The sequence below is a fragment of the Zeus faber genome, assembly GCF_960531495.2.
Source record: "Zeus faber genome assembly, chromosome: 4".
In the NCBI taxonomy this organism is placed as follows: Eukaryota; Metazoa; Chordata; class Actinopteri; order Zeiformes; family Zeidae; genus Zeus; species Zeus faber.
The window spans coordinates 2401063-2425093 of record NC_137191.1 but is presented as its reverse complement, the minus strand read 5'-3'; the positions used below and the strand labels follow the sequence as shown (position 1 = coordinate 2425093).

Below are 24031 nucleotides of genomic sequence, written 5' to 3'. Positions count from 1 at the left end.
TGAGAAAGCCCTCGACAGCTTAGACAGAGAGACCCTCTGGAAGCTCCTCCGCCACTACGGAGTGCCAACCAAGATCGTGTCCATCATCAGGAACTCTTATGAGGGATTGACATGTAAGGTCATCCACGGAGGACAGCAAACAGATGCATTCCAAGTGAGGACTGGTGTCAGACAAGGCTGTCTGCTCTCGCCCTTTCTCTTCTTGCTAGCGATCGACTGGATAATGAAGATCTCTACCGCACAGAGAAGGAACGGCATTCAGTGGACTCCTTGGACGCAAATAGATGACTTGGACTACGCCGATGACCTGGCGCTACTGTCACACACCCAACACCAGATGCAGGAGAAGACCAACAACGTGGCATCCACCTCAGCACAAGTGGGACTCATCATCCACAAGGGAAAGACCAAGATCCTCAAGATCAATGCAGCCAACACTGACGCAATCATGCTGGAGGGGGAGGCACTGGAAGAAATTGAATCCTTCACCTACCTTGGCAGTGTCATTGATAAGGAAGGTGGCACAGATGCAGACGTGAAATCACAAATCAGGAAAGCACGCGCAGCATTCGTGCAACTACGGAACATTTGGAACTCCAAAGAACGGACCACCAACACCAAAGTCAGATTCTTCAACACCAACGTCAAGGCAGTCCTCCTATACGGAGCAGAAACATGGAGAACTACAGCTGCTACCACCAAGAAAGTACAGGTCTTCATTAACAGCTGCCTACGGAAGATCCTCCACATTCGATGGCCAGACACCATCAGTAACACTGAACTCTGGGGAAGAACAAACCAGCTGCCCGCGGAAGAAGAAATTAAGAAGCGCCGATGGCGCTGGATAGGCCACACCCTGCGAAAGCCCACAAATTCCATCATAAGACAAGCCCTTAAATGGAACCCACAGGGAAAGCGGAAAAGGGGTCGCCCAAGAAACACCTGGTGCAGAGACCTGGAGGCAGACACCAAGACCATGAAGATGACCTGGACCCAACTGGAGAAGACAGCCCAAGATAGAGATGCCTGGAGATCGCTTGTTGACGGCCTATGCCCCAGAAGGGGTAGCAGGTGAAAGAAGAAGAAACTTAACAAACTTTAATGAAAAGGCAGTAGTTTTGACATATTCTTCCACAATAATTCTAATGACAAATTAATGTTAAAGTTCCATAAATCGTGTATGAATTACAATATAGACAAATAATCGATTAAACTGAATTTTTCAATTGTAGATTATTAACAGAAAAAATGCAATAAAGTAGTAATTACATTACATTACATTACATTACATTTAGTCATTTAGCAGACGCTTTAATCCAAAGCGACTTACAAGGGAGAATAACATTCAAGCTACATTGCGACAGAGACATTAGTGTAACAATAAATACTGCTAGGTAGTGCTAAGTAATTGTAGGTTAGGAGAGGATGTACTCACTGAAGAGCTGGGTCTTCAAGTGCTTCTTAAAGACAGAGAGGGAGGTCCCTGCTGTGGTCATTTTTGGCAGCTGGTTCCACCAACGTGGAACTACAAATGAGAATAGCCTGGATTGCCGTGGCTGTAAGGCCGGCACAGCCAGGCGACGCTCATTTGACGAGCGCAGCACCCGGGGGGCACATGTGCTCTTACAAGAGCATTTAAGTAGGCGGGAGCATTCCCAGCAATCACTCTGTAGACCAGTATAAGAGACTTGAACTTGATGCGAGCGGCTACAGGTAACCAGTGGAGCTCGATGAGCAGCGGAGTGACGTGCCCTCTTTGGCTGGTTGAACACCAGTCGCGCCGCCGCATTCTGTATCATCTGCAGTGGCTTCACCGCACAGGCCGGCAAGCCTGTTAAGAGAGCGTTGCAGTAGTCCAGACGGGACATCACCAAGGTTTGTACCAGCAGTTGAGTGGCATATTGAGTCAGGTACGGCCTGACTTTTCGGATGTTGAATAGTGCCAAGCGGCAGGACCGGGAGACCGCGGCAACATGGTCCGAGAATGTCGGTTGGTCATCAATAATGACACCAAGATTCCTTGCAGCCTTGGTAGGAACAAGAGATAGAGAGTCGATTTTAATATCAATGTTGTGATAAATACCTTGTTTGGCCGGGAAGACCAGCAGTTCCGTTTTCGCCAGATTTAGTTGAAGATGATAATCCTTCATCCATGTGGATATGTCAGCGAGACAATCCGAGATCCGCATCGAGACAGTGGGGTCGTCGGGCGGGAAGGACAGATAGAGTTGAGTATCATCCCCATAGCAGTGATATGAAAAGCCATGTGAGCGGATGATCGGGCCCAGTGAGGTGGTGTATATGGCAAAGAGGAGGGGTCCTCGCACCGAGCCTTGGGGCACCCCTGTGGTGAGGTTGTGAGGCACAGACAGCTGGCCTCGCCATGTCACACTGAACGAGCGCCCAGTAAGGTAAGATTCGAACCAGGAAAGTGCACTGCCCGTTATGCCCACACTTGAGATTATGGACAGGAAGTTACAACTAGCATGTATTTAAATGAAATGTTGTTATTTATTTTTTATTGTATTTATTGTTATTGTTATGAAAAGTAATTACAAAAGCTGATTTTGTTATTGTTCCAGATGCCTAAAAATTGCCAAAAAAAACAAAGACAGTAAAGAAGCCATTGTCGAAAAATCCAGTCATCAAGGTCGGTTACAATATTAAAAAAGTACGCAGAAAAAATACTGTGAAAAAAACACGAATGGAAAAACTTTCAATGTAAGTGTTAATTCCCCGTACGTATCGGTGGTAAGATAGTCAATTCACCAGGATGACTTACAATTTGGGGACTCCCGAAATAAACAGTGTGCAGCTATGAGTTTAACAGGAGTTCTTAATAACAAGATACAGAATGTTTGCACATGGCCACAAAATTCCGGATTATGTTTTGATTAATGGAAATTATCTTTATCAGGATATGAAAAAGTCTGTTAAATAATCATAATGTTCCAGGTGACATAACAAAGACCTGTTTACTGGCTGCATTGGTGTACTGTAGATCACAATGACAATGTGCTTAATATACAGTAGCTATGTCAATTGATAGAGCACTGTTAATATTACTGTTAAATAATAATTATGCAGGTTTATTGACTATTTCAGTTAATACATGTGCAATTATCAAGCAGGGATCATGGTATGCAATTGATTGTTGACACACAAGGAACCTAATAGGTTTGAATGAGTATGACTCACCAAGTAGTTCTGTAGCTTACTACAAGAACATTGAATCTGTCTGTCGTCATTTCTGTAACAGTAATAATTCTTCCTATCAAACTCAACCAATATTTGAAATCACTGGACTACAGACAAATTCATTTTAACTACAAATGACTAAAAAACAAGAACAAAAATATATGAATACTTCAAATATTGTGGAGACCACTAAAGATGAAATTAATTTAAATTCAGATGTATTTATATTCAATGATTCTGACAATACTAACTTTCAATTTCTACCTTTGACAATATATCAACAAAATAAACTTTGTTTAAAAATTAACATTTCACATTCAAATAAGAATTAAAAAATACAGAAAGCTTTAGCAATTAGTGAAACAAACCCTTCACCCTTGTCAAACAAAATCCTTTGTGTCTGACGATAACTGCTTTGTTTGAGCATTATCATTTTCAATAAGTGAAAATGAAGGAAATCACTGGAAAATTAGACTTATGATAGTGAAATACATGAAAGAAAACTGCAATTTGTACAGTAATTATTTAAGACACGACTGGTTATCTGTTTAAAATTATTTACAATTATCATGTTGGAAGTTGGGCTACTGAAGTTGAAAGACACGCAGCAGCCAATGTACTAGGTGTACATACTGTATATTCACATGTAGTCATAACAAATGGTTGTAATATTGCACATCAAAGTCACAATTTAAAATGGAAACAGTAATTTACTTGAAACATACTAATGAATGTCATTATGAAGTTGTTACATGTGTTAAATTTCCCAATACTGAAGCTTGTGATATCTGTAGAAGAAGAAAATAATGGAAAACATGCACACATCATCGTCTGACCAGCGATGGACACTCGTTACCAGGTCCCCGGGCGCGTCGACAAATGCTGCCCACTGCTCCTGGCTGCCCACCCCCCTGGAGGAAGGACAAGCCAGGATGGTTTAAATGCAGAGGCCTCATTTCACCGGCCACTATCCAAAGTGTGTGTGTGTGCATGTGTTGTAGTGTGGTGTGTTGCGTGATAATTAAAGATTCTTCATAGGAATGCGATTGGTATTGAGATTGAAACTATTTTAAGTAAATCAGGAAACTCTGGGTAAGAGTATCACTTTTTAACAGTGAGTGCTATTGCTGTGTATGCTGTATGTTTGTTGATTACTTTCTTCAGATTCGCAATACATCTTGAAATGAGAGCGTTCACTCGCTTCACAGATCAGCTGCCTTTGTCAAACGTGCAATGTGTAGAATTTAGCGGCATCTAGTGTTAAGGTTGCAGATTGCAACCAACTGAATAAATCATTAATCAAACAATATGTATAGAAGTATGCCTATGTTATATAATATATAACAAAGGAATATTATATATATATATATATGTGTGTATATATGTATATATATATATGTATATATATATATATATATATATATATATATATATATATATATATATATATATATATATATATATATGTATATATGTGTATATATATATATTTATTTATATATATATATATATATATGTATATATATATATATATATATAATATAACTGATCACATGCTGATATACTGATGGCTCAAACGAATCATGAACACGACTCCACTCGACTGGACGATTGCCGTAACTACACGTGGCGAACAAATCCCTCATGTACTGATGACTCAATTGAACAAATTGCCAAGACTCAGCTCACCATAGCAGTGGTACCAAAAGCTTGGGCCAATTGCTTGAGAATTGCCTTAATTAAGAGTTTCTGCTCCTCCTTAGTTATGCTACTTTATTTTGCTTATTGATGCATAATCGATTGCAATCAATTCTAACAAGTGAGACATTATAGTTTTAAAAAAAAGTTTTACTCGTTATTTACAATTTCTCATTTATGATACTTTTATCATATTAAACACACTGAAAAAGAAATATGGATTAATATGTATATATTACAGAAACGTATAGTTATTATATAATTTACTATATTTATATTATATCTATAATATTAACAGTATTATTATTTAATTCACAATTATACATGAACAGTTAAAAAAAAAGACTAACCTGGTAAAATACAGGTAAAGTGAAATAAAAAGGAACAAAAAAAAATATGAATCATGTTATGATTATGTATATATTATGTTGAATTAGGTTATGTTTTATATATATATATATACATATATATATATATATACCTGCTGAATATATTTTGGGAATGGTGCTGAATAAATACATAGATAAAGAATTATATGAAAACTACAGCATCACTATATTACATCTACATGAACGCATAACGGTGGTGGTGACATTGAAAAATGTAATGGTAAAGAATATCTATTATAAGGCAAGCTTTAAAAAGAAAGCTGTGAGTGCTCTTCGGCGATTTATCAATTCTGCAGACCTAAACCTCTCAATCTAATAAATAAATAAAAGAAAAGCAATAAATTATTTGATACGATCAATCTATTTTATAAGCCTCTGAAGATGAATGTCTTTGTTTCCTCTAATTTATGAATTACCTACTTAACCAATCAATTGATCTATGAATCGAAATGTATTAATTGGTTAATTAAAATATTAATTAAATGATTCATTAACGTATTTATGTATTTGTTAATGAATTAATGTATTTATTTATTACAATTCATTTATTAAATAATTCATTGTTACATGCTTTATTCGATATTTGTCCAATTAACTAATGATTCATCTTAATCCGCTAGCTGTTAATTTTCTCTGGCATTATTTGTATTATTTGTATTATTTGTATTATTTGTATTATTTGTATTATTTGTATTATTTGTATTATTTGTATAATCTATTTATTTATTTTTTTTAATCACAGCGGTGACGCTCATGGGGCACCCGCGGGCACGCGCCTTCTGTCAGTTGCACTTAGTGTTCGTTCCGAACTGTTCGGCGGAATAGGAATAGGAATAGGAATAGGAATAGGAATAGGAATAGGAATAGGAATAGGAATAGGAATAGGAATAGGTGAATAGGTGAATAGGTGAATAGGAGAATAGGTGAATAGGTGCGTGAAACGATTGACGAGTGAGTAAATCAACAAGGCGTTTCAACAGTTCGGCACCTGGATCCAACTGGAAATAATGGACACGCAGATGAAAGCAGGGCAGCTTTACCTGCAACCACGGAAATCTGGCAAAGTAAGTACGTTACATTTAACTATTAATTTGACAAACAAAATACTGTAACTATGTTTGAATGTATCGACGTTCGAGTTCCCCCCCCCCCCCCCCCCCCCCCCATTATTCCGATTACATTTCCATTATTCCAATAATTCCATTATTCCCAATTATGTAAACACGCGTTCTCGAGATGTTCAGCAAAATACTTCAGCCATGTTTTGGGTACCTCAGAGAAAGGTGCATACGGTCATAGGTCCCCTTTAAGCAATACATGAGATAAAATGCCAGTGAAATTATACCTCCTTGAAATGAAATGTGGTTGAAATAAATCATCTCATTTATCAATATATGCTAATGTATGTTTTGTTCCATACGTTTAGGATCTGTTTAGAATAAAATAAATATAATCAAATATGATCAAATGGTATATACATCTATGTTGGAGCACCCAGTAGTTTCTGTTCTGTGACATATAAAAAAACTGGTAACAATTGCAAAACACTTCAATAATCCCCCCACAAACATTATGAATACTCTCTCTCTCTCTCTCTCAGGTATGTGAGGGTTGAGCAAGGAAATGGATTCACATGTTCAGACACAGCTGTTACAACATCCTACATTCCTGCACTGTGCTGACTGCAGGGGCGGGCAAGTTTGGTTAGATTGTAATTTATTAATGCCTAGGTAGGGACATTCATTTGCCAGTATGGCCATAGCAATAACAATAACAATCAAAAATAAGACAAAATTGCTGTACTTCTGTAATGATGAGGGGTGTATAATACAAATTAACATCAACACTATATAGTAAGGAACACATGTAACCATTATACAAAGTCATTTAAAGAGTATTTCATCCCATGTTTGAGGTTTTTCTCAGTTTGTGTACATTGGTTAAATTTTTGCAGAGTCTGACTTTGTAATTCGAGGAGTTATTTAAAAGAAGAGATATTTGGTTTCATGGCTAAATAACCAATTTGCAGCGTACGACTGCTTTTGCAGTTTTGAGAAAATCGCCGCCTTTAGTGGTGTGCAACAACCAAAGAAAAACACTGCTTTAGAGATTATCTACATTGTATATAACATACACTGTACATTAAACATTAAGATGTTTAGTAAATAAGCAGGAATAGTGTCACGGAATTTGGTAGGTCACCGATTTGGGTGTATAACCGGTAACAGCCCTGCAGCACAGCAATGAAAATAGCACCAGAAAACAGGGGCTTTAGCAATTCAACTAAATGAAATAAATAAAACAATACTCCTTTAGTTTTTAATGTTAGTCCTTCCACACCCTCATGTACTAATGTTCACTCCAGTCTGGGTCATGCAAAGTGTGCTCCACATGGTAGGCCTTGTGTGTGTCACCACACACAAGGCCTCAATTGACTTGACTGATTAACTCGATTGACTTAAGAGGAAGCTTTGACGCTAAGGGTAATGTGTGTCAGATTTGGTCCCAGAGTGAAGTAAAATGTACCGGACCCAAACTGGCTTCATAAGTAACTACACTATCTTATTTAAACCGAGCAATGTTGCTTCCTTTATAACTGTTTATTCTCAATAATAAAGCATGCAGCGAGCTTGTGATATGAACAGTTATAATGATAAACACTGGGAACTAATAATGCCTGGGTTGAAAAACAGCAAACCTATCCTTTAAAGGTTTTCTATGGACAGGCTGCCTCTATTAGATTATTGGTATTTTATTCACCCCGGCGGGAGAATACACATACATGAATTCATTACATACATATGATTAGCTTACATTCATATAATTTTATGTATGTGATGACATGTGACTCACAATGGCATGCGAGTACATTGTACATGAGTATACGCGACACTGTCGAGGAAGACTTATGAGACAGCCAAACAACACCAAATAATGGAATGTTGTGGAAGAAAACTGTGGTAGTTTCGCCGACCACAGGCCATCCGAGTGGTGTTTTCAGGGCCCTCCAGTACAGAGACACAGAAGATGGGGGGTTGTAAACACCAGTTTATTGTAGAGAGTGGGCAAGTTGAAATCAGCCAGGAGCAGATAGACATGTCATGACGCGGGCTTCTACCCTGAGTGTGTGTCGGGATGGCGGTTTTACCTGCTGCTCGTTAGACCAACCAACGAGCAGCAAGTATGCAGCCACCTTGATCCCAATCACCTAGATTCAGGTCAGGTGTGGCTGCTCAACCAGACCATCCCCACACCACAAAAGCAAAATGATGGATCATCTTCCTTCTTGTGGTAAAGAGGAGGTCTGTAAGGAGGTCATATCACATATTTACAGAAATGCTAACTAAATACAAAAATGATTAATCTATGACAATGATTATTGTTAAAGCAAATAAAAATGCCCCCCCCCCCACAAGGCAGAAAATAATGGATTACTACACAGCTTGTTAAGGAAGGGTACTTAACCACTGTCCTTTCTCAGCAATCAAGATGGCACCCAACAGCAGTGATACCATTGCAAATAATATACACATTACAATGTTAAACCAAAATCCCATCAATAAAATATGTATGTTGTATGAAACAAAACCTATGTGTCATTATTACATGTTTTTAACTTTGTTTTTGTGCATTATGAATGTAGTGTGTAAAAAGATAAACTGTGTAGGCGTGGGAACGTTCACAAGGTTGATTTGGTTGGTGTTCTGCACTTATCCCAGGCCCATTAGCAAAGCAGGGTTTATTACCCTGTAGCACCCTGTTATTTTGTGTGAAAAGGACAGAGAAAGAGGAGAAAAATAAGCGTTGACAATCTGCTGTACACCACTGAGCATTTTTGTTGAAGAAATGGATATGTCTATGCTGAAACCCGAGCAGAATTTGGTGCAGAACTTAGGTAGACGGGCTTATAACGCGCGCATTGACACATTAAATGAAGATAGTTAATGAACATTTGCGAGTTTGGACAATGATACAAATCTTGAAATCTAAAAAAATTTATTACATGAGATAAAAGTGGTCTACGTTTAACTCCAGGATAATGGCTTGGCTTAGCAAGTTTGACTAGAATTGGAAAGTTAAGCCTTGTTAATCACAAAACCTCGGGTCATAAACACACAGAAAAATACATTTGCATAATTTCTTTCCATGATTTTGTGCACACAGAGGCATCAGCTTAAGTCTCTTTCTTCCTCTCTTCCTCCCTTCCTCCCATCAGAAATGGAAGCCGGTGCGGGTGTCCCTGTTCCCCCCCAGTCGTTGCAGTGTAGGGCGATTGGAAATACAGCACACAGGAGCAACAAGGGCAGGTAAAGTTATTTCAAATAACTAAAATACACAGTGAGGTATCTGTGAGATAGCTCTGAAACCTGATATCCCATTGCTCCATAGATTCATTGGGCCTCATTGAAAAATGTTTCCGGGCCGCTGCGCCTGTGGCTATTTGCTGTGGGTTGGATGCCTCCTGGTACGGGGGGGGGTGCTAGGGCATGGTCGGGTCCGGGGCAGGGTCCACGTGGCCGCTGCCTGGCCTACTGCACCCCTGCGTATATCTGGTTGTGCTTCGCCTATCTCTCTACCAGTGCAAGAACTCAAACTCAGTACATACACGACACAATAGGCCTAGTGTTTTGGGGGGATGGGTGGGGTGCGAGCTTTGTGGATAGGGATGTGGCGGGCCGCTGTAATCTTGCCTGTCACGCTCCTGCCCTCCCGTGCTTCACGTCTGTCCTGCAATTGTTTACAGACCAAAGCATGGTAAAATTGTTCTCCAAAGAGGGTGATTGGTGACGTGTCCCACAGGTTGTCCACAGGAAAGTTAATGCAAGCAGTTCTTGAGGATTGAAAAATTAATAAAGACTGGTATTGCAGGTTGAGAAGTTGAACTCCATTTCCAGACGAACTCTGTCCTAGATGCAATGGCATACAAATACTCTGTGTTGATGCCAAGCATGCTGACAGTACAGGTTAAAAAAGAAAAAAGAAAAACATTTCCTTAGTCTTCTTGCTTTTGTTATTGAGAAAAGAGCCCTTGAAGTATTCAAGTAATATTGAAGTATTTATTATGGCACAAATGTCCAATTCAACTCCAAACGGCCTAAAAAAAAGCCGACTCATAATCACATTGCTGATTTATAGCATGGAAACGTGGTACTCATATAAGGTTTTGTTCCCTTTTGTGTCCCGTCTTCCACTTGCACTTGGAGTCTTCTGACAATTCTCTATATACAAAGAGACAGCTTAAATTCATCAACCCTGCCTCTCGTTTCTCCACTATGGCTAGTTTTATCGTACACCCAACGCGACCATTTATTTGGTTAGGTAATGAGATGGACAGAACATGATAAACATCTATGTAAGCGCTGAAAATAAGTATACAATTATTATTATTATTATTATTATTGTGCTATCGTGATTCCGTGAAACCTATTTCCAGAGTGAGTTGCCGGAAACCGAAAAAAACAGCCAAACAACAATGGTGGCGGTGAAAGAAGCACAAATTTGATAGCAAAATGAGTTCGCTCTGGCTTTGGTGTATTTAAATATGGAAAAAAGAAAAAACGAAAAGGAGGTTGACCCGGAAAAGGAGGTTTTGAAGGCTGTTGCCTGCCATGACACAAGAGCATTTGGACCAATCAAGATAAGGGGACAAAAAGACTTAAGACAAAGTTTGCCCCCGCAGCTTGCACCGAAAACACTAAAAGAACCCTGTGGTAATGGGGAGTGGTTTTGGCACCATCTGCAGGTGGGGAGAGCCAGCACTGGCAACTGAAAGGGGACGCAGCAGCAGGAGATTGAGGTTATTAGGAGAGTCTTTCAAAACTGCAGTGGTTTCACCCCTCACTGTTGTTGGGCTTCCACTCCAGACAGCACCCAACGTTTGTGGCTTACAAGTTTATCTGAAAGGACTTTTTGTTTGATGTTTAAATAAACGGCTAGCTAAGGCTGGTTTCTGTTCCACCTGCCTCCAGGCCCATCTCTTATACCACAACGACAAGATGACAAACCCATATGACCATGTAATTTTGTTCTTCTCTTGTTCCGTACAGGTCTTTTTGGTCAAAAAGTTCTCGATCTATTTAAGTATGCCTCCACCTTAATGAACCAATAATTAAACAAAAGCAATACATGAGGAATATATCTCCCAGTGGGAAAAACTAACCATGTATACTAATGTTGTCAAATTGGCCACGTACAAAGACTGTGAGAAAAAGTGTCCTTTAACTTAATGTAATAGACTCAAGCAGTAACTGAGGCGACTCTCTTCATGAATGATCATTCCGACATTCAGCGAATTCCATCCACATTCTCACAGATGCCGTGTCTTGGAACGTGTTGGAGCCAGACAGTAGTGTAGTTCACCTTGCCCAAATCTCTTAAAGAGCAAGGTGTAAAGGAAGTGACAACCCTAGAACCACATTCATAGATCTATAATACGAATACATCTATGTTTACGATCTAATACGTATACATCATTCTAGACCATATTTCAAGGCCTGAGCCTCGAGCTATGGTCAGTGTTTATGACTCCACCAACTTAAACAGACTCGGGAATGGAGATCATGGCAGCCATGTGGAATCCATTGTTCATGGGAGGACTTGGATGCTCACCACCAGCTTGTGGTGAGCTGGTGAAAGCTGGTGGTGTGGTCTCAAAAATCCTGATGATCCTCAAGAGTTCTTGAACAATGCTCTATGGATAGATGATTTTTCATACATGATGTTCTCCATGCCGCAGCTGGAGAAAATAATCACTGCAAGGATGGTGGTGGTAGTGTCAAACTCATGCTGCATCAAGACCGGGAAACATTGCCGTGAATAAAGGAAAATGTATTATGCTTGAATAATTTCTTAATATAAGGAATTCTACACATTCAGGATACATAGCCATGCGATTCAACTCCCACCAGAATCACTTAAAAAATGATCAAAATGTAACCACAATTTCACTGAGTTTTATTGCAAACAATGATTTTAATTTACATATGCAAGTAAAAACTTGGGTCGCTGTCATAGAATGTTTCTCACGAGTACACTTTGACTTATTCATGGATCCATCCTCCAGTGGGAGGCGTTGGAGGTGAGTGGCCAAGTGCAACGCTTGGTCCTGGGGGAAAGAGACACCAACATTCCCATGGGAACAGGAAGCTGAAAGTGGTCAGACTGTCAGAGGTTATCAGTGTCCTTAAACTGCCCCCACATGCAGAGGCTCTCCCCAAGGTAAAGACTTATTTGTTCTCAATCAATCACAAAACAAAATTATTCAAACAGCTTTTTTTCACAATGTTCCGAATGACCTGAATATAGTGACTAAATATAGGTATTTGAAAATAAGCAATAAAGATTTTAAATTATTTTTTATTTTTTTTCCTTGCTCAATTTGTGTCATAAGATCAAAGTTGATAGTTATCTACTCCACTGAAGTACATTTCTCCATGAACTCCAATGGTGCTCAACTTAGGAGAACATGTCTGCATTCTGCGTGGAGACTGAGGAGAGGACTTGGGTGTTTGCAACGATGAAAGGCGATGGTGTGGAGTGGGTGGAGAAGCTGTGTGAAATTGCCTTTCAGGTGAGAACAAGCATCAATACATTACGCTTATTGCCTGTCATTATTACCAAAACAAAAAGCAATTATTTGCAACATCAGTTTTGGGGGTTTTATGGGCTACTAGAACATACTGTATACTGTGTGGTGGTTATATGGTGATGCTTGGCAATGTCATTTTTAAACTTTTGTCCAAAGTAGCCTACCTTCCGCTGCACTACTGATAAATCATAGACAATGAGTGATAAAGAATATGAATGCATGTGTGAACTTTTGAAAATGTATCAAATGTATTTATTAAAAGTTCTTATCCTTTCCTCACAGCAGGGGACTGCGTCTCAAATTCAAGAGAACCAGATATACTCCACAACCGAGGAAGGTGATTGTGAGACACACAGACACTTCTCCTAAAGTCCCATTCTTATTTCTGGTTTGAAAAAATATGCATGATTGGATTAGATGATAATGTTAGGGTTAGGGTTAGGGTTAGGCAGGGATGAAATATTTTTTTTTATAGCAATTGATCACACAACTTCTGTGAATAACCAGAATTTATCTTGTAATAAATTGTGTAAAAAACGAAGACTTATACTAGGTTAAAATACAGTGAGGGGGTTAGAACATTATTTGCCTGGTCAGGTTTGCACCTATCCTTCACCCGTTCCTTTTGGTCAAGACACTGAACTCTTAAATTTGTAATTGTGCAACACAGGCTGTGATTCAACGAAAATTAGTGGCTTCACAGTTCTCCATGTTCATCTTTCCAAGATTGCACAAAAATTTAACTTTTAATAGAAGGTTCCATTGTTGGACGTGGAGTGCAGTATTCAACGCTGTCAATGAGATAAATCCGGGCAGGTGGTTAGCAATATCAATGCGATTTATTTTAAATCCTGTTTAATAGTGACGGTTGTGATAAGAAGTTAATGCCGTTAGTCAACATGCATACTAAACAATCCCTTCTTACACCTTTGCCATGTGTAGCATGCGGGTTCTCTGTGGTCGTGCAGCAGAGTGACGCAATGGTGCGTGGTGGCCTACAGGGAACATATTGGCTCCAGGTTGGGCAGGAAGGCCTGGTGCTGAGAGAGGCTGCGACAAGACAAAGTGTCTGGGATTGGCCCTACAAGCTGCTGAGACGCTACGGAAAAGACAAGGTAAAGTGAAGTGCTAACGACTGAGATAAATGGGAGGACGGTAGAATAAGCAAGGGTGGGAGATGAAGGGTGGCATGGGAAAGTGATGTAAGCAGGGGAACTTCAGATGTAAGAGCCATGCAAGGAAAAACAGTCTGTGATAGTGTGTGCATTTATAGTATAGTATATTGAGGTAACAGACATAAACAGCCCAAGTGTTTGACAAAAATGACCATATGGCTTTTTGCTTGTCTTCTCTCCTCCACAGCTCACTTTATCGATCGAAGCAGGCAGACGCTGCGATTCAGGCCCTGGTACCTTCGTGTTTCATACTGGGCAGGCGAACGCAATCTTTTCCCTTATAGAGGATGCTATCCAAAAACAGAGGTCTTCCGACGTTGCTGGCAGCAACACTTCCTTTGTCACCGCAGCCCACCTTAACCAGGAGAGGGAAGGAGTCATGTTAGTCAATCGACTTCCACGTTCCCCTCTTCCCAAAATACCAGATATGTTAACCATGTCCTCAATTTTGGAAAACAACAAAGTGGAGAGAGTCTACACTCAACCAGCGGACTTGATTGGCCCTTCAGAATGTGTGTACACCCAGCCACTTGATTCCATTAGCTTACTGTCACTGGATGAACGCCTGCATTCTTGGCCCGAGAATACATCGTCCTCTGAAAGCGGCCAATCAGAACCCCTGTACACAGACCTGGTTGACTGTATGGTCCAGTCAGTCAGTAATCTAGCACGACCAGGAGCCGAGAGTGTGTACGTTGATCCAGCAAGCATACTTCCTCTCAAACCACCCTCTCCGTTCTATGCCACGGATGACTTAGTGGCTCCTCTCTCCAAGCCCTTTATTCCATGCACCACTTTCCGTGGTGACCAGCCAGATCCAATCTACTCCGAGGTGTATGACAATATCAGTCCAGTCCGAAGCAAACCAAACCTGACTCAGAACCGAAAAGCATTCCTGGAAAATGAACCCATTTACACTGTGCCGGTGAGAATGGCAGAGGGAGAGCCTTGTAAAACCGCTGTTGCTAAGCCTGACCCCTTTTCCCACCTTTATGCACAGGTCTGCAAACCGACACCTTCCTCTCGCGCTTCCTCAGTGAGCCCGACCACTTCTTCTGTTCTTTCCTCGTCCACTTTGCCTTGCCTCGGTGTAAGCCCTGCACTCTCTACTTTCTCTTCCCCCGTGATTGCCGGGGTTGCTGTAACAAGTGTCAGCAGTCAGACCCACGCTGACGTCATCTACGAAAACCTGGGTGTCATTTAACAAAACTTTTTCAATTTGCGTGTTGGTGACATTAGATCTTCAAAGACTTTTTATATATACAATAAAATAGTAGTATAGTAGTAATATAATAGTTTAATAACACCTTATATTTTTTTCATAAAATCATGGGACTACTTTTGAAAGTGTGCTGTTTCCATGTGTTGTTTTTTGTTTTTTTCACCAATGGAATTCAGTGTTTTCCCTCCCAAAGCCATTAGTGGGCTACCCTGTAGCCCTATATACCTGCCCGCTAACCCCCTCTCAACGGAACAAGGTGAAGATGACCAATGACCAATGCCCTTGTGACCACAAGTTTTTGAACAAAAAATTATGATAGATTTTGTTTGTTGGTATTAAGTGCCCACAGTGGGCGACATGCAAACATTTACTTTATCATTATACCATGACCACAAATGGCCTGTGCTGTTGACATAAGCCACGCGGTATCAAAGGTCAATGGATTACAGGTTTCTTTTCAGGTTTAATAATCTGTCTTCAGCACACACCATTTTTCCTGACCTTATTCCATCATTTAACCACCCATTTTTTGCAATTACTTAGATACTCCTCCTACCGCGTCATTCATTCAAAAACTAGATTCGGAAATCTGTGCACGCAGATTAGTAAACTATACCCACAAATAAGAAATCTGTACACGCAGATTGCTAATTTGTGGGCAGTTTACGAATCTGTGCAGATTTCCAATCAGTATTTTTTTTCTTACCACATGGCACCTTGTGCAATCTGTACTGATGTACACTGTTGATGTGTTTGTTGGTTTTTGTCCAACATTTCCCATTAATTCTCACCATCGTGGAGTGTAACCATCTTCAAAGACGCTAACAAAACTTTTGCCAACTACCATTGAAAATGGTGAAAATGTTTAGGGCAGTTATCTCAAATCTAATTGTATATGTGTTCAATAGTTGTTTTTTTGTGTTTAAGACAATGCTGTGACACTACATTTTTAAATGTAATCAAGGCTGTTTTTGCATGTTATTTTCTACTTTTACAGGAAAAAGAAACTGTTTAAGATTTGCAAAACTATTGTCAGGGTTCGCCCGGGTCCTACCAGCATCAGCCACTAGATGCCGCCAGTACTGCCTTTTCAAGGTTGCTCTGCTTCACCTATTTCTGTTCCTGATTACCCTGCCTCATAAGGTGATATGTTTGACCTGTGTCTCGTTTGGTCGTCCCTATTTAGACCCTGTCGTTTGTGTCCTCGGGCGCTCAGTCTTGAGTTTGTCTAACCTCATGACAACGCTCTTGTTCCAAGCTCCCGAGACTTCTTATTTGTTTTTGCCCAGTTTTGTACTTGTTTTGAGTAAAACCTCTATTTTTGCCACCTCGCCTCTGCCTTGTTCTCTGCACCTGGGTTCACTCAGCACACCTCCTAACAACTATGTTTTATATAGTTTTATCCATAATGATTCTCAATCAACGATTCTCATATGAGGAATTAATATTGAATATTGAATTAATGTGAGCTGAGCCTGAAACTTGCTCACCCTTGATAACCCTATCCAACTACAGAGGAGAATTGAAAAGGTGCATGCAGCAAGATCAGCTCAACGGAAGGGCGCTTAACAGAAAAATAAAAACACCAAATTTCTACCTGTTGTGCATTTTTTCAAGGGGAAGAGATGCTACAAAATGCATGAGTAAAGTTCCAAGTGATGTGAGAAAATATATAACAATAGTCATATATAATGCATAAATAAGTCTAACCTTTTTACTTATAAAAAATATATTTTGGAATTTTTCCATTTTTTAAGAAAACAAATTTGCTATTTTGGTCAAATCAGATTTCCATCCTTTTCCCCCCACTACTTCTAAAGAAGTCTTATCATGTAAAAAACTCACCCTATAAGTACATATTTTTTACTTGATTCAAATATTTTATATTTATATTTAATATATAAAAAGCAATTTTAAAAATGAGTTACCCACCACGTACTTAAGGGTCATTTGGCGGCTTTCGGGTTTTTCTAATAAATAACAAATAAATAGCAAATATTTTTAAAGCTATGACTTGTTAATGTCAAGGGTGTGGCAAACCGTGTTTCTGAGATAATCACCTTTTTACCCACACCAGGTTCATTCAGCTCCCAGAATGCAAATGGTTGGAGGACAAACAAAGCCTCACGGCTACTTAACATACTGCTGAATGGGCCAATCACGAACAGCTCAACAACACACAACTAATTTTGTTTAAAAAAAAAGCTTTTATTTAACTGAGATTATACATGTTTTATAAAAGTGGAGCTGGTTGTCTAGTGATCTAAAGGTTGCTGGTTGGATCCCAGGCTCCTCCTGCTAGCATGCTATAGTGTCCTTGAGCAAGACACTTAACCCCTAATTGCTCCTGATGGCTGCGTCCGTCGGTGTTTGAACAATTGTAAGTCGCTTTGGATAAAAGCGTCCGCTAAATGAAATGTAATGTAATGTAATGAGTCTCAGAAAATCTGAAATCTGAAAATCTGTCACCAACCTCAATGGACTTCATCACGTCAACAACTTCTTCCGCTGTCACAACAACGGGCTTATCATCGGTCTCCTCTGGTGGTTCTTGAAAATATTCAGTTTCATTGTCACATTAAGTTTGAAATCTGCTGTTTGAAATGTTGTCCAAGTCCGGAGTAACGTCATATTCAGCAGCGCTGTCGTTCTCCGCGTTGTTGTGGGAGAACTGACTATCAGCGCGGAAAATGAAGTCTAGTACGTGCTGTCAACATTGACTTGGATCTATCACACTGGTCAGATTAAGGTCCGAAATATGATTCAGAGCTTCCGCCGCCCGTTTCGCATAATCCATAACGATACAGAGAAGAAGGTTTTCACAGACAAGTGAGACCGAAACACCCCCGTGCTGCGCTCTGTTTATGGAAGCGACGTAGGTGCGTGATGCAAAGGGTTTTTCTTCTTCGCCGTTTCACAACAGTTGCTCCATGTTCAGGTTCAGGTTCAAGAGATTATTTGTCACATACATGTGTGTAAGAGTAGTACGATTTAAAGGTTGAATTCTATCAAAACGGTTTCACATTGTGACTTCACATCACATGGAATATGGAGGAATGATCTTCACCTGGACACTCCCTTTAAAGGAAACGATCGATTGGCGTTGTTCAGTGCTGTTCTGTGTCGTGGTAAGTGAACTGCGTTTCCCCATGTAATCTAACGGGAATATTTAACGCCACAGTTTAATATTTTTCTACTATTTACAAATCAAGCTCGGTTTTGAAAATACGCTGAGAGAAAAAAAAAAACCATAAAGGAATTGAATTTTCATCAAGAAAGGTTTTTTCAGCTTATTTGGCTGCTCCTGGCGATTTTAGAAATGCGCAAGATGGGGGCTTTTGCTGTGGTGGGACACATTATTCAAAGTTATGTTGTGCTTAGTCTTGGAAAAAAATCTATGCTACGAAAGGGTTGAGGAGGGGAAAGTTTTTTCTAAAGACTAGGGATGGGTCAGAATATTTGAGAAGTACATCTACAATTAGTGGCTGTTAGCTACAAAGAGTAGTTCAACATTCAGTTGTTCTGGGGTCAAGCAATCTTCAGTCATGGTGGTATATTTTGACATAAATACATCACGTGATAATATATATCAATCAATATATCAAGTGCTGTACAAAGGAAAATGCATATTGCAATGTAAAACCTTTACAGTTCCGCAAGCAAATAGGTCCAATTTACAGCAGAAAGTGGTTCAGCCACATGATCTTGATGCCATGTTATTCCATTTGCAATTTCACTTTGTAAATGTGGAACTTGTCGCAAACCCCCTTAAAGTTATTTTTTGCCTCCAATTAAGCTCCTTTCACACATGCACTGCAACCCTGTGTGTGTGGGGCAATGAATGCATGTCCGAATCATTTGGACCGGACATAATCCAGACTTTACCCAGCCAGCACCCTATCACAAAGTCTGAGTAATGTCTGAGCGGTATGTGTGAACAGAGCAGATGATTGTCCAGAGCATTCACAGCGAGTGAGTGGGTGTGTCGTGTGTTGATGACGTCTATCATGCGGCAGTCATTTACCTTTGTGTGGATCTTCATGCACTGAGCGTAGCTTCCTTGTATTCCTTTCTGCTTTCCTTAATATTCCTTTCCACTCTATTGTTTACATTACTTCCAACTACATGGAGTTTCAAGGCCAAAAAAAGATAAGTTGGTAGCCTTGTCCGCCATCTTAGGTGTGCTAGAACTCCACAGCGTCATTACTTCACGTCCTGGCTCCTTCACCCTCTAGCCAGGCTCCGCCCCTCACCCAAACCAAATGGAGTATTTCTAGATAGTGTAAACGCATCTGACATGAACAATCTCCGGTTGTGTGCAACATGTGTGAAAGGGGAACCTGGACAATATCCAAACCGGATTTTTCAGACATTGTCCGGAGTGCATGTGTGAAAGCAGCTTCCGACTTCTTTTCAATTCTTCTGGCAGTATGGCAAAAATGTACAGGCGGGGAGGGCTGCGGTGTAAACTCGGCCTGTGGATGTGAGCATCAAAGACTTCTGCCATTTAAGTTCCTAGCACAAGAATTTGGAAATGAGAGAAAGATGGACAGAATGTAAAAAGAAAGTGAAACCAGAGGGTTGGGGGTCAGAGCTATTAAATGTTGGGGCCATTTAGCGTAAGCAATAAGCATAATGAAGTGCTACAATTGTCACAATGCTGTCAGGGTGTACACAATGCAGGACACAGAGTCTCAGGAGTAGCTGCAAATAATAACTGGGGTTTATTGAAGGGGAACAAGGCGGGAAGAAGATGGCAGGCAGGGAAGGTCGGGCAGGCAGGTAAATCTGGGCTGGTAGCTCACACAATACTGGCAAGCGGGGAAGGTAAGGCAGGACAGACAGGACTGCACTGCACGGTAGCGCAGTGCACTGCTGCCTCACAGCAAGAAGGTCCTGGGTTCGATTCCCGCCTGGGGCGCTGTTGGCACCGTGCTCCGGTGGGATTATCTCCCAAATAGGAGCCTTTCTGTGTGGAGTTTGCATGTTCTCCCCGTGCTCACATGGGGTTTCCTCCACCTCACGTCAGTAAGGACCCCCACCAAAAACATGCACCCATCATCGTCTGACCAGCAATGGACAATTATCACCTGGTCCCCGGGCGCGTCCACGTACGCTGCCCACTGCTCCTGGCTGTGCCCCCGGAGGAAGGACAAGCCAGGATGGGTCAAAAGCAGAGAATCCATTTCACCGGCCACCATCAAAGCATGTGCGTGTGTGTGTGTGCAAGCATGTGTTGTAGTGTGGTGTGTTGCGTGACTAATAAAGACTGTTTCTTCTTCTTTCTTCTTTCCCTGCTGCACTGACTAAAACACAGACAATCCACTCCAACTCAGACAAATAACAAAGCGACTTGCAAAAAAAAAAAAAAAAAAAAAAATATATATATATATATATATATATATACACACACACACACACACACACACACACACACACGCTTGGTCCACTTCTCCAAGACATTACCGAGATCAAAGCCAGCCTTGATTTCCTGCATCGCACGGTCGGCGAGATGCAAAAGACAAGGCGGATCTAAAAACCTCTGCGAAGCCTCTCACAACAGAGATGGAAGTTGTAAATAAAAAAAATGAAATAATTAAAGAGACTATCCTGGACATACAAGGCAGGATAGTCAGAAGTATAAGGGGACAACCTCATCTTTTCTGGGATCCCAGAAAACAACACCGAGTCCCCAGTAAACATGGTGAAAGACTTCCTCCGCACCGCCCTGAAACTCCCCGCGGACACCATGAAGAAGATCACCTTCCAATCACTTCACCGATTGGGACACTGCGTGGGGAACCGTCCCTGCTCCATCATTGCAAAGTTTGAACACTTAAGCACGAGGAGCTGGTTATAAGCAAAGGACAGGAGCTGAAAGGAACCACACTGGGCATGAACGACCAATTCCCCCGGGAGATAAACGACTGACGGAAGGTGCTGTACCCCATCCTGAAGGAACCACACTGGGCATGAACGACCAATTCCCCCGGGAGATAAATGACTGACGGAAGGTGCTGTACCCCATCCTGAAGGAGAACCGGCAGAAGGGTAAACCCGTATCGCTGGTTGTTGATAAACTATACATAGATGGTCTGTTATTCCGAGACTCCTCCACCACACCCTGGTTATTTTGATCATTATGTATGTATTCTGGCAATTCTGGTTATTATACACTGCGAGATGTAGAAATTAGCATGCCAGCTATGTCAGGATTTAAAATATCGTTCACTCTCATCTCACCCACCTAATCCCTCCCTCCCTACTTCTCCCATTACTCTCACTCGATTCCGTCTCTCCGCCAACTCTGCAATGTTCTATGTAAATGTAATTTGTCTATTTCTCATTTGTTTGTGTAGATATGTATCCCTAGAAACTTCCTGCAATACTAGGACATTAAAAAGGAATGTAAAGGAGGAAAACCCAGACTTATCTATTCCGAAAGCATGGGCACGGTAGTATAGCTATTACCTTGGATACACTGTGCAATCACCCCGTAACTAACTTTAATGACACCCATTAAGTTTGTTAGTTGGAATGTGAGAGACTTGGGCTCACCTGCTAAACATAGTAAAATCCTAACTCACCTCACCAGGATGAACCCCAGCTTCTGTCTACTGCAAGAAACTCACCTCACGGCATCCGAGCACCTCAAACACAAAGCGAAATGGGTTGATCAGATGTCATCGTCGTCATACAACTAAAAAAAAAGAGGCCTTTCTATATTGATCAATAAAAGCATCCCATATCGAAATTAAACCACAATATCAGACCCAGAAGGGCGATACATAATGATTTATGGAATTTTAGGTAACATCAAATTAACCATAGCTAATATTTATGGCCCCAATGAGGACGCCCCAAATTTCTTTTACAATATATTTTCAAAACTCTTGAATTCTCTGACTCAATTATTATATTGGGAGGAGACTTCAACACAGTACTGATCCAAGTTTAGACCGTTCTCAAACCAGAAAAAAAAAAAAACACAAAACCTAGCATTCATCGTACATTAAAAAACAATATGACTGATATTGCTCTTGGCAATTGTTGGCGATCAAATAACCCATATTCTAGAGAATACACATCTTAATCACCACCCCACCAAAGTTTCTCTAGCATCGACCTTTTCTTGACGAGTAACTCTGTAATGTCCAAAATCCACCCTATTGTAATTTCCAATCACGAGCCGATTAGTTTCAACCTTATAAATGAAACAAACCAGAACCCTCCTGGCAAGTGGCGGTTTAATGCCTCACTTTTGACAGATAAAGAATTTAACCATTTATTTTCCAGAGAATGGACTTCTTTCATTGAACTGAATGACTCCCCAGAAATATCACCATCCTTACTCTGGGAAACACTGTGACAGTTTGACCACTCTCACTGTCTGTTTCACTGCCTATCAATAAGAGCGCATTGATGGGTAGTGTATGAACAGCAACTAACAATCAGTCAAGCACACATTCAAGCTCTTTATCCAAGAAACAAACAATCTCTCTCACCATGGCTCTGTACTGCAGACTAAAAGAGTCAGGGTGGGGGTGGACTCTTTAAGTAGTGTCAGGAACCTCACCAGCCACTGATTGGGCCAATTGGGCCAAACCATGTTTTCTCCAAGGTTAGGGGTGTCATAGGAGGACACTATCATGGACAATCAATGATCTACAAGCTGATATGAACGTTTAACATGCATGTTGTATTTAGATGAGTTTATTTGTGTTAGGTTTGAAAAGATGCCACGGTATTCGGATCCCCCTGTTGGTTGGGCCTGTCTAGTGGGAGGGGCCATGAGTTATATAAGGTGTGAGTTGCTCTCTTTTTGACAGTCTGCTGCCTGGTACCTGAAGTGTCTGTGCTGAACCAGGGGCTCAGCTCTCCCTGAGAGTGTCGAATATCTAATGAGGTGATTATTCTATTATGTTGTAAACCATGGTTAAATGCATTTGTTGAGTTTTGTTTGATTTAATTTGACTTTATTTTAATGTATTGGATTATTGTTTATATGAAGTTATTGACAAAGTATTTTGAATATATTTAGAATATGCGCTATTTCAGAATTGGGTTTGAATATGTTTATTTTCTATTTCCAGATATTTGGGTTTTTGGTCTGCATTTGACACTTGGGGTAAATAAATGTTAAAATCTATTTGAAACTGTGTGCCTTGGCATCCTTTGATCTTGAAAGTCCGGTTGTACAAGGGTTGCATTACCCTCACCCGAGACGGGGTGTGACAAACACCTAGGGGAGTTCTAAGAGGTAGTATTATTTCATTCTCCACTCACAAGAAAAATAAATGACAAGAATGCCACAATAAATTCGAAACAACGACTAAAGGAGTTGCACTCCCAACAAGCCCACTCATCCACTGAGCAAATCCGAAATGAGATCCGAACAAAATACATCACAACTTGATAATATCATCCATCAAAAGAGACAATTCCTCATGCAACAAACAAGCACAAATTATTTTGAATTCACTGACAAATCAGGTAAATTTCTTGCCAATAAATTGAAATGCAATATAGAAAAAAAACACTTATTACAGCCGTCAGAGATCCACAGAGTAGGATAACATAACCCTGCAAGACATCAATAACATATTTAGAGACTTTTCTAATTAGCTATATCACTCAGATATTGAATCTTATATATCAAAGATTCACTCATTCCTTGATGATATTGACCTCCCAAAACTTTCGACATAGCAGATGAAAAAAGATGACAAAGTTTTAGAAAAAATGGGGAAAAGCAGGGCTA

At 40.4% G+C, this 24031-nt stretch overlaps 1 protein-coding gene across 1 annotated transcript; it reads left to right on the top strand.

Moving 5' to 3' along the window:
- Positions 1–6133: 6133 nt before the first annotated feature.
- Positions 6134–23132, top strand: LOC307229009 (docking protein 1-like; the record flags this gene model as incomplete). Its single annotated transcript, XM_079998881.1, has 8 exons — positions 6134–6349; positions 9502–9592; positions 12349–12503; positions 12745–12855; positions 13156–13210; positions 13816–13988; positions 14236–14973; positions 23100–23132. Exons 1-8 carry the CDS (start codon positions 6293–6295, stop codon positions 23130–23132), a joined length of 1413 nt encoding a protein of 470 aa, XP_079855007.1. The 5' UTR covers positions 6134–6292.
- Between the last annotated feature and the right edge of the window lie 899 nt (positions 23133–24031).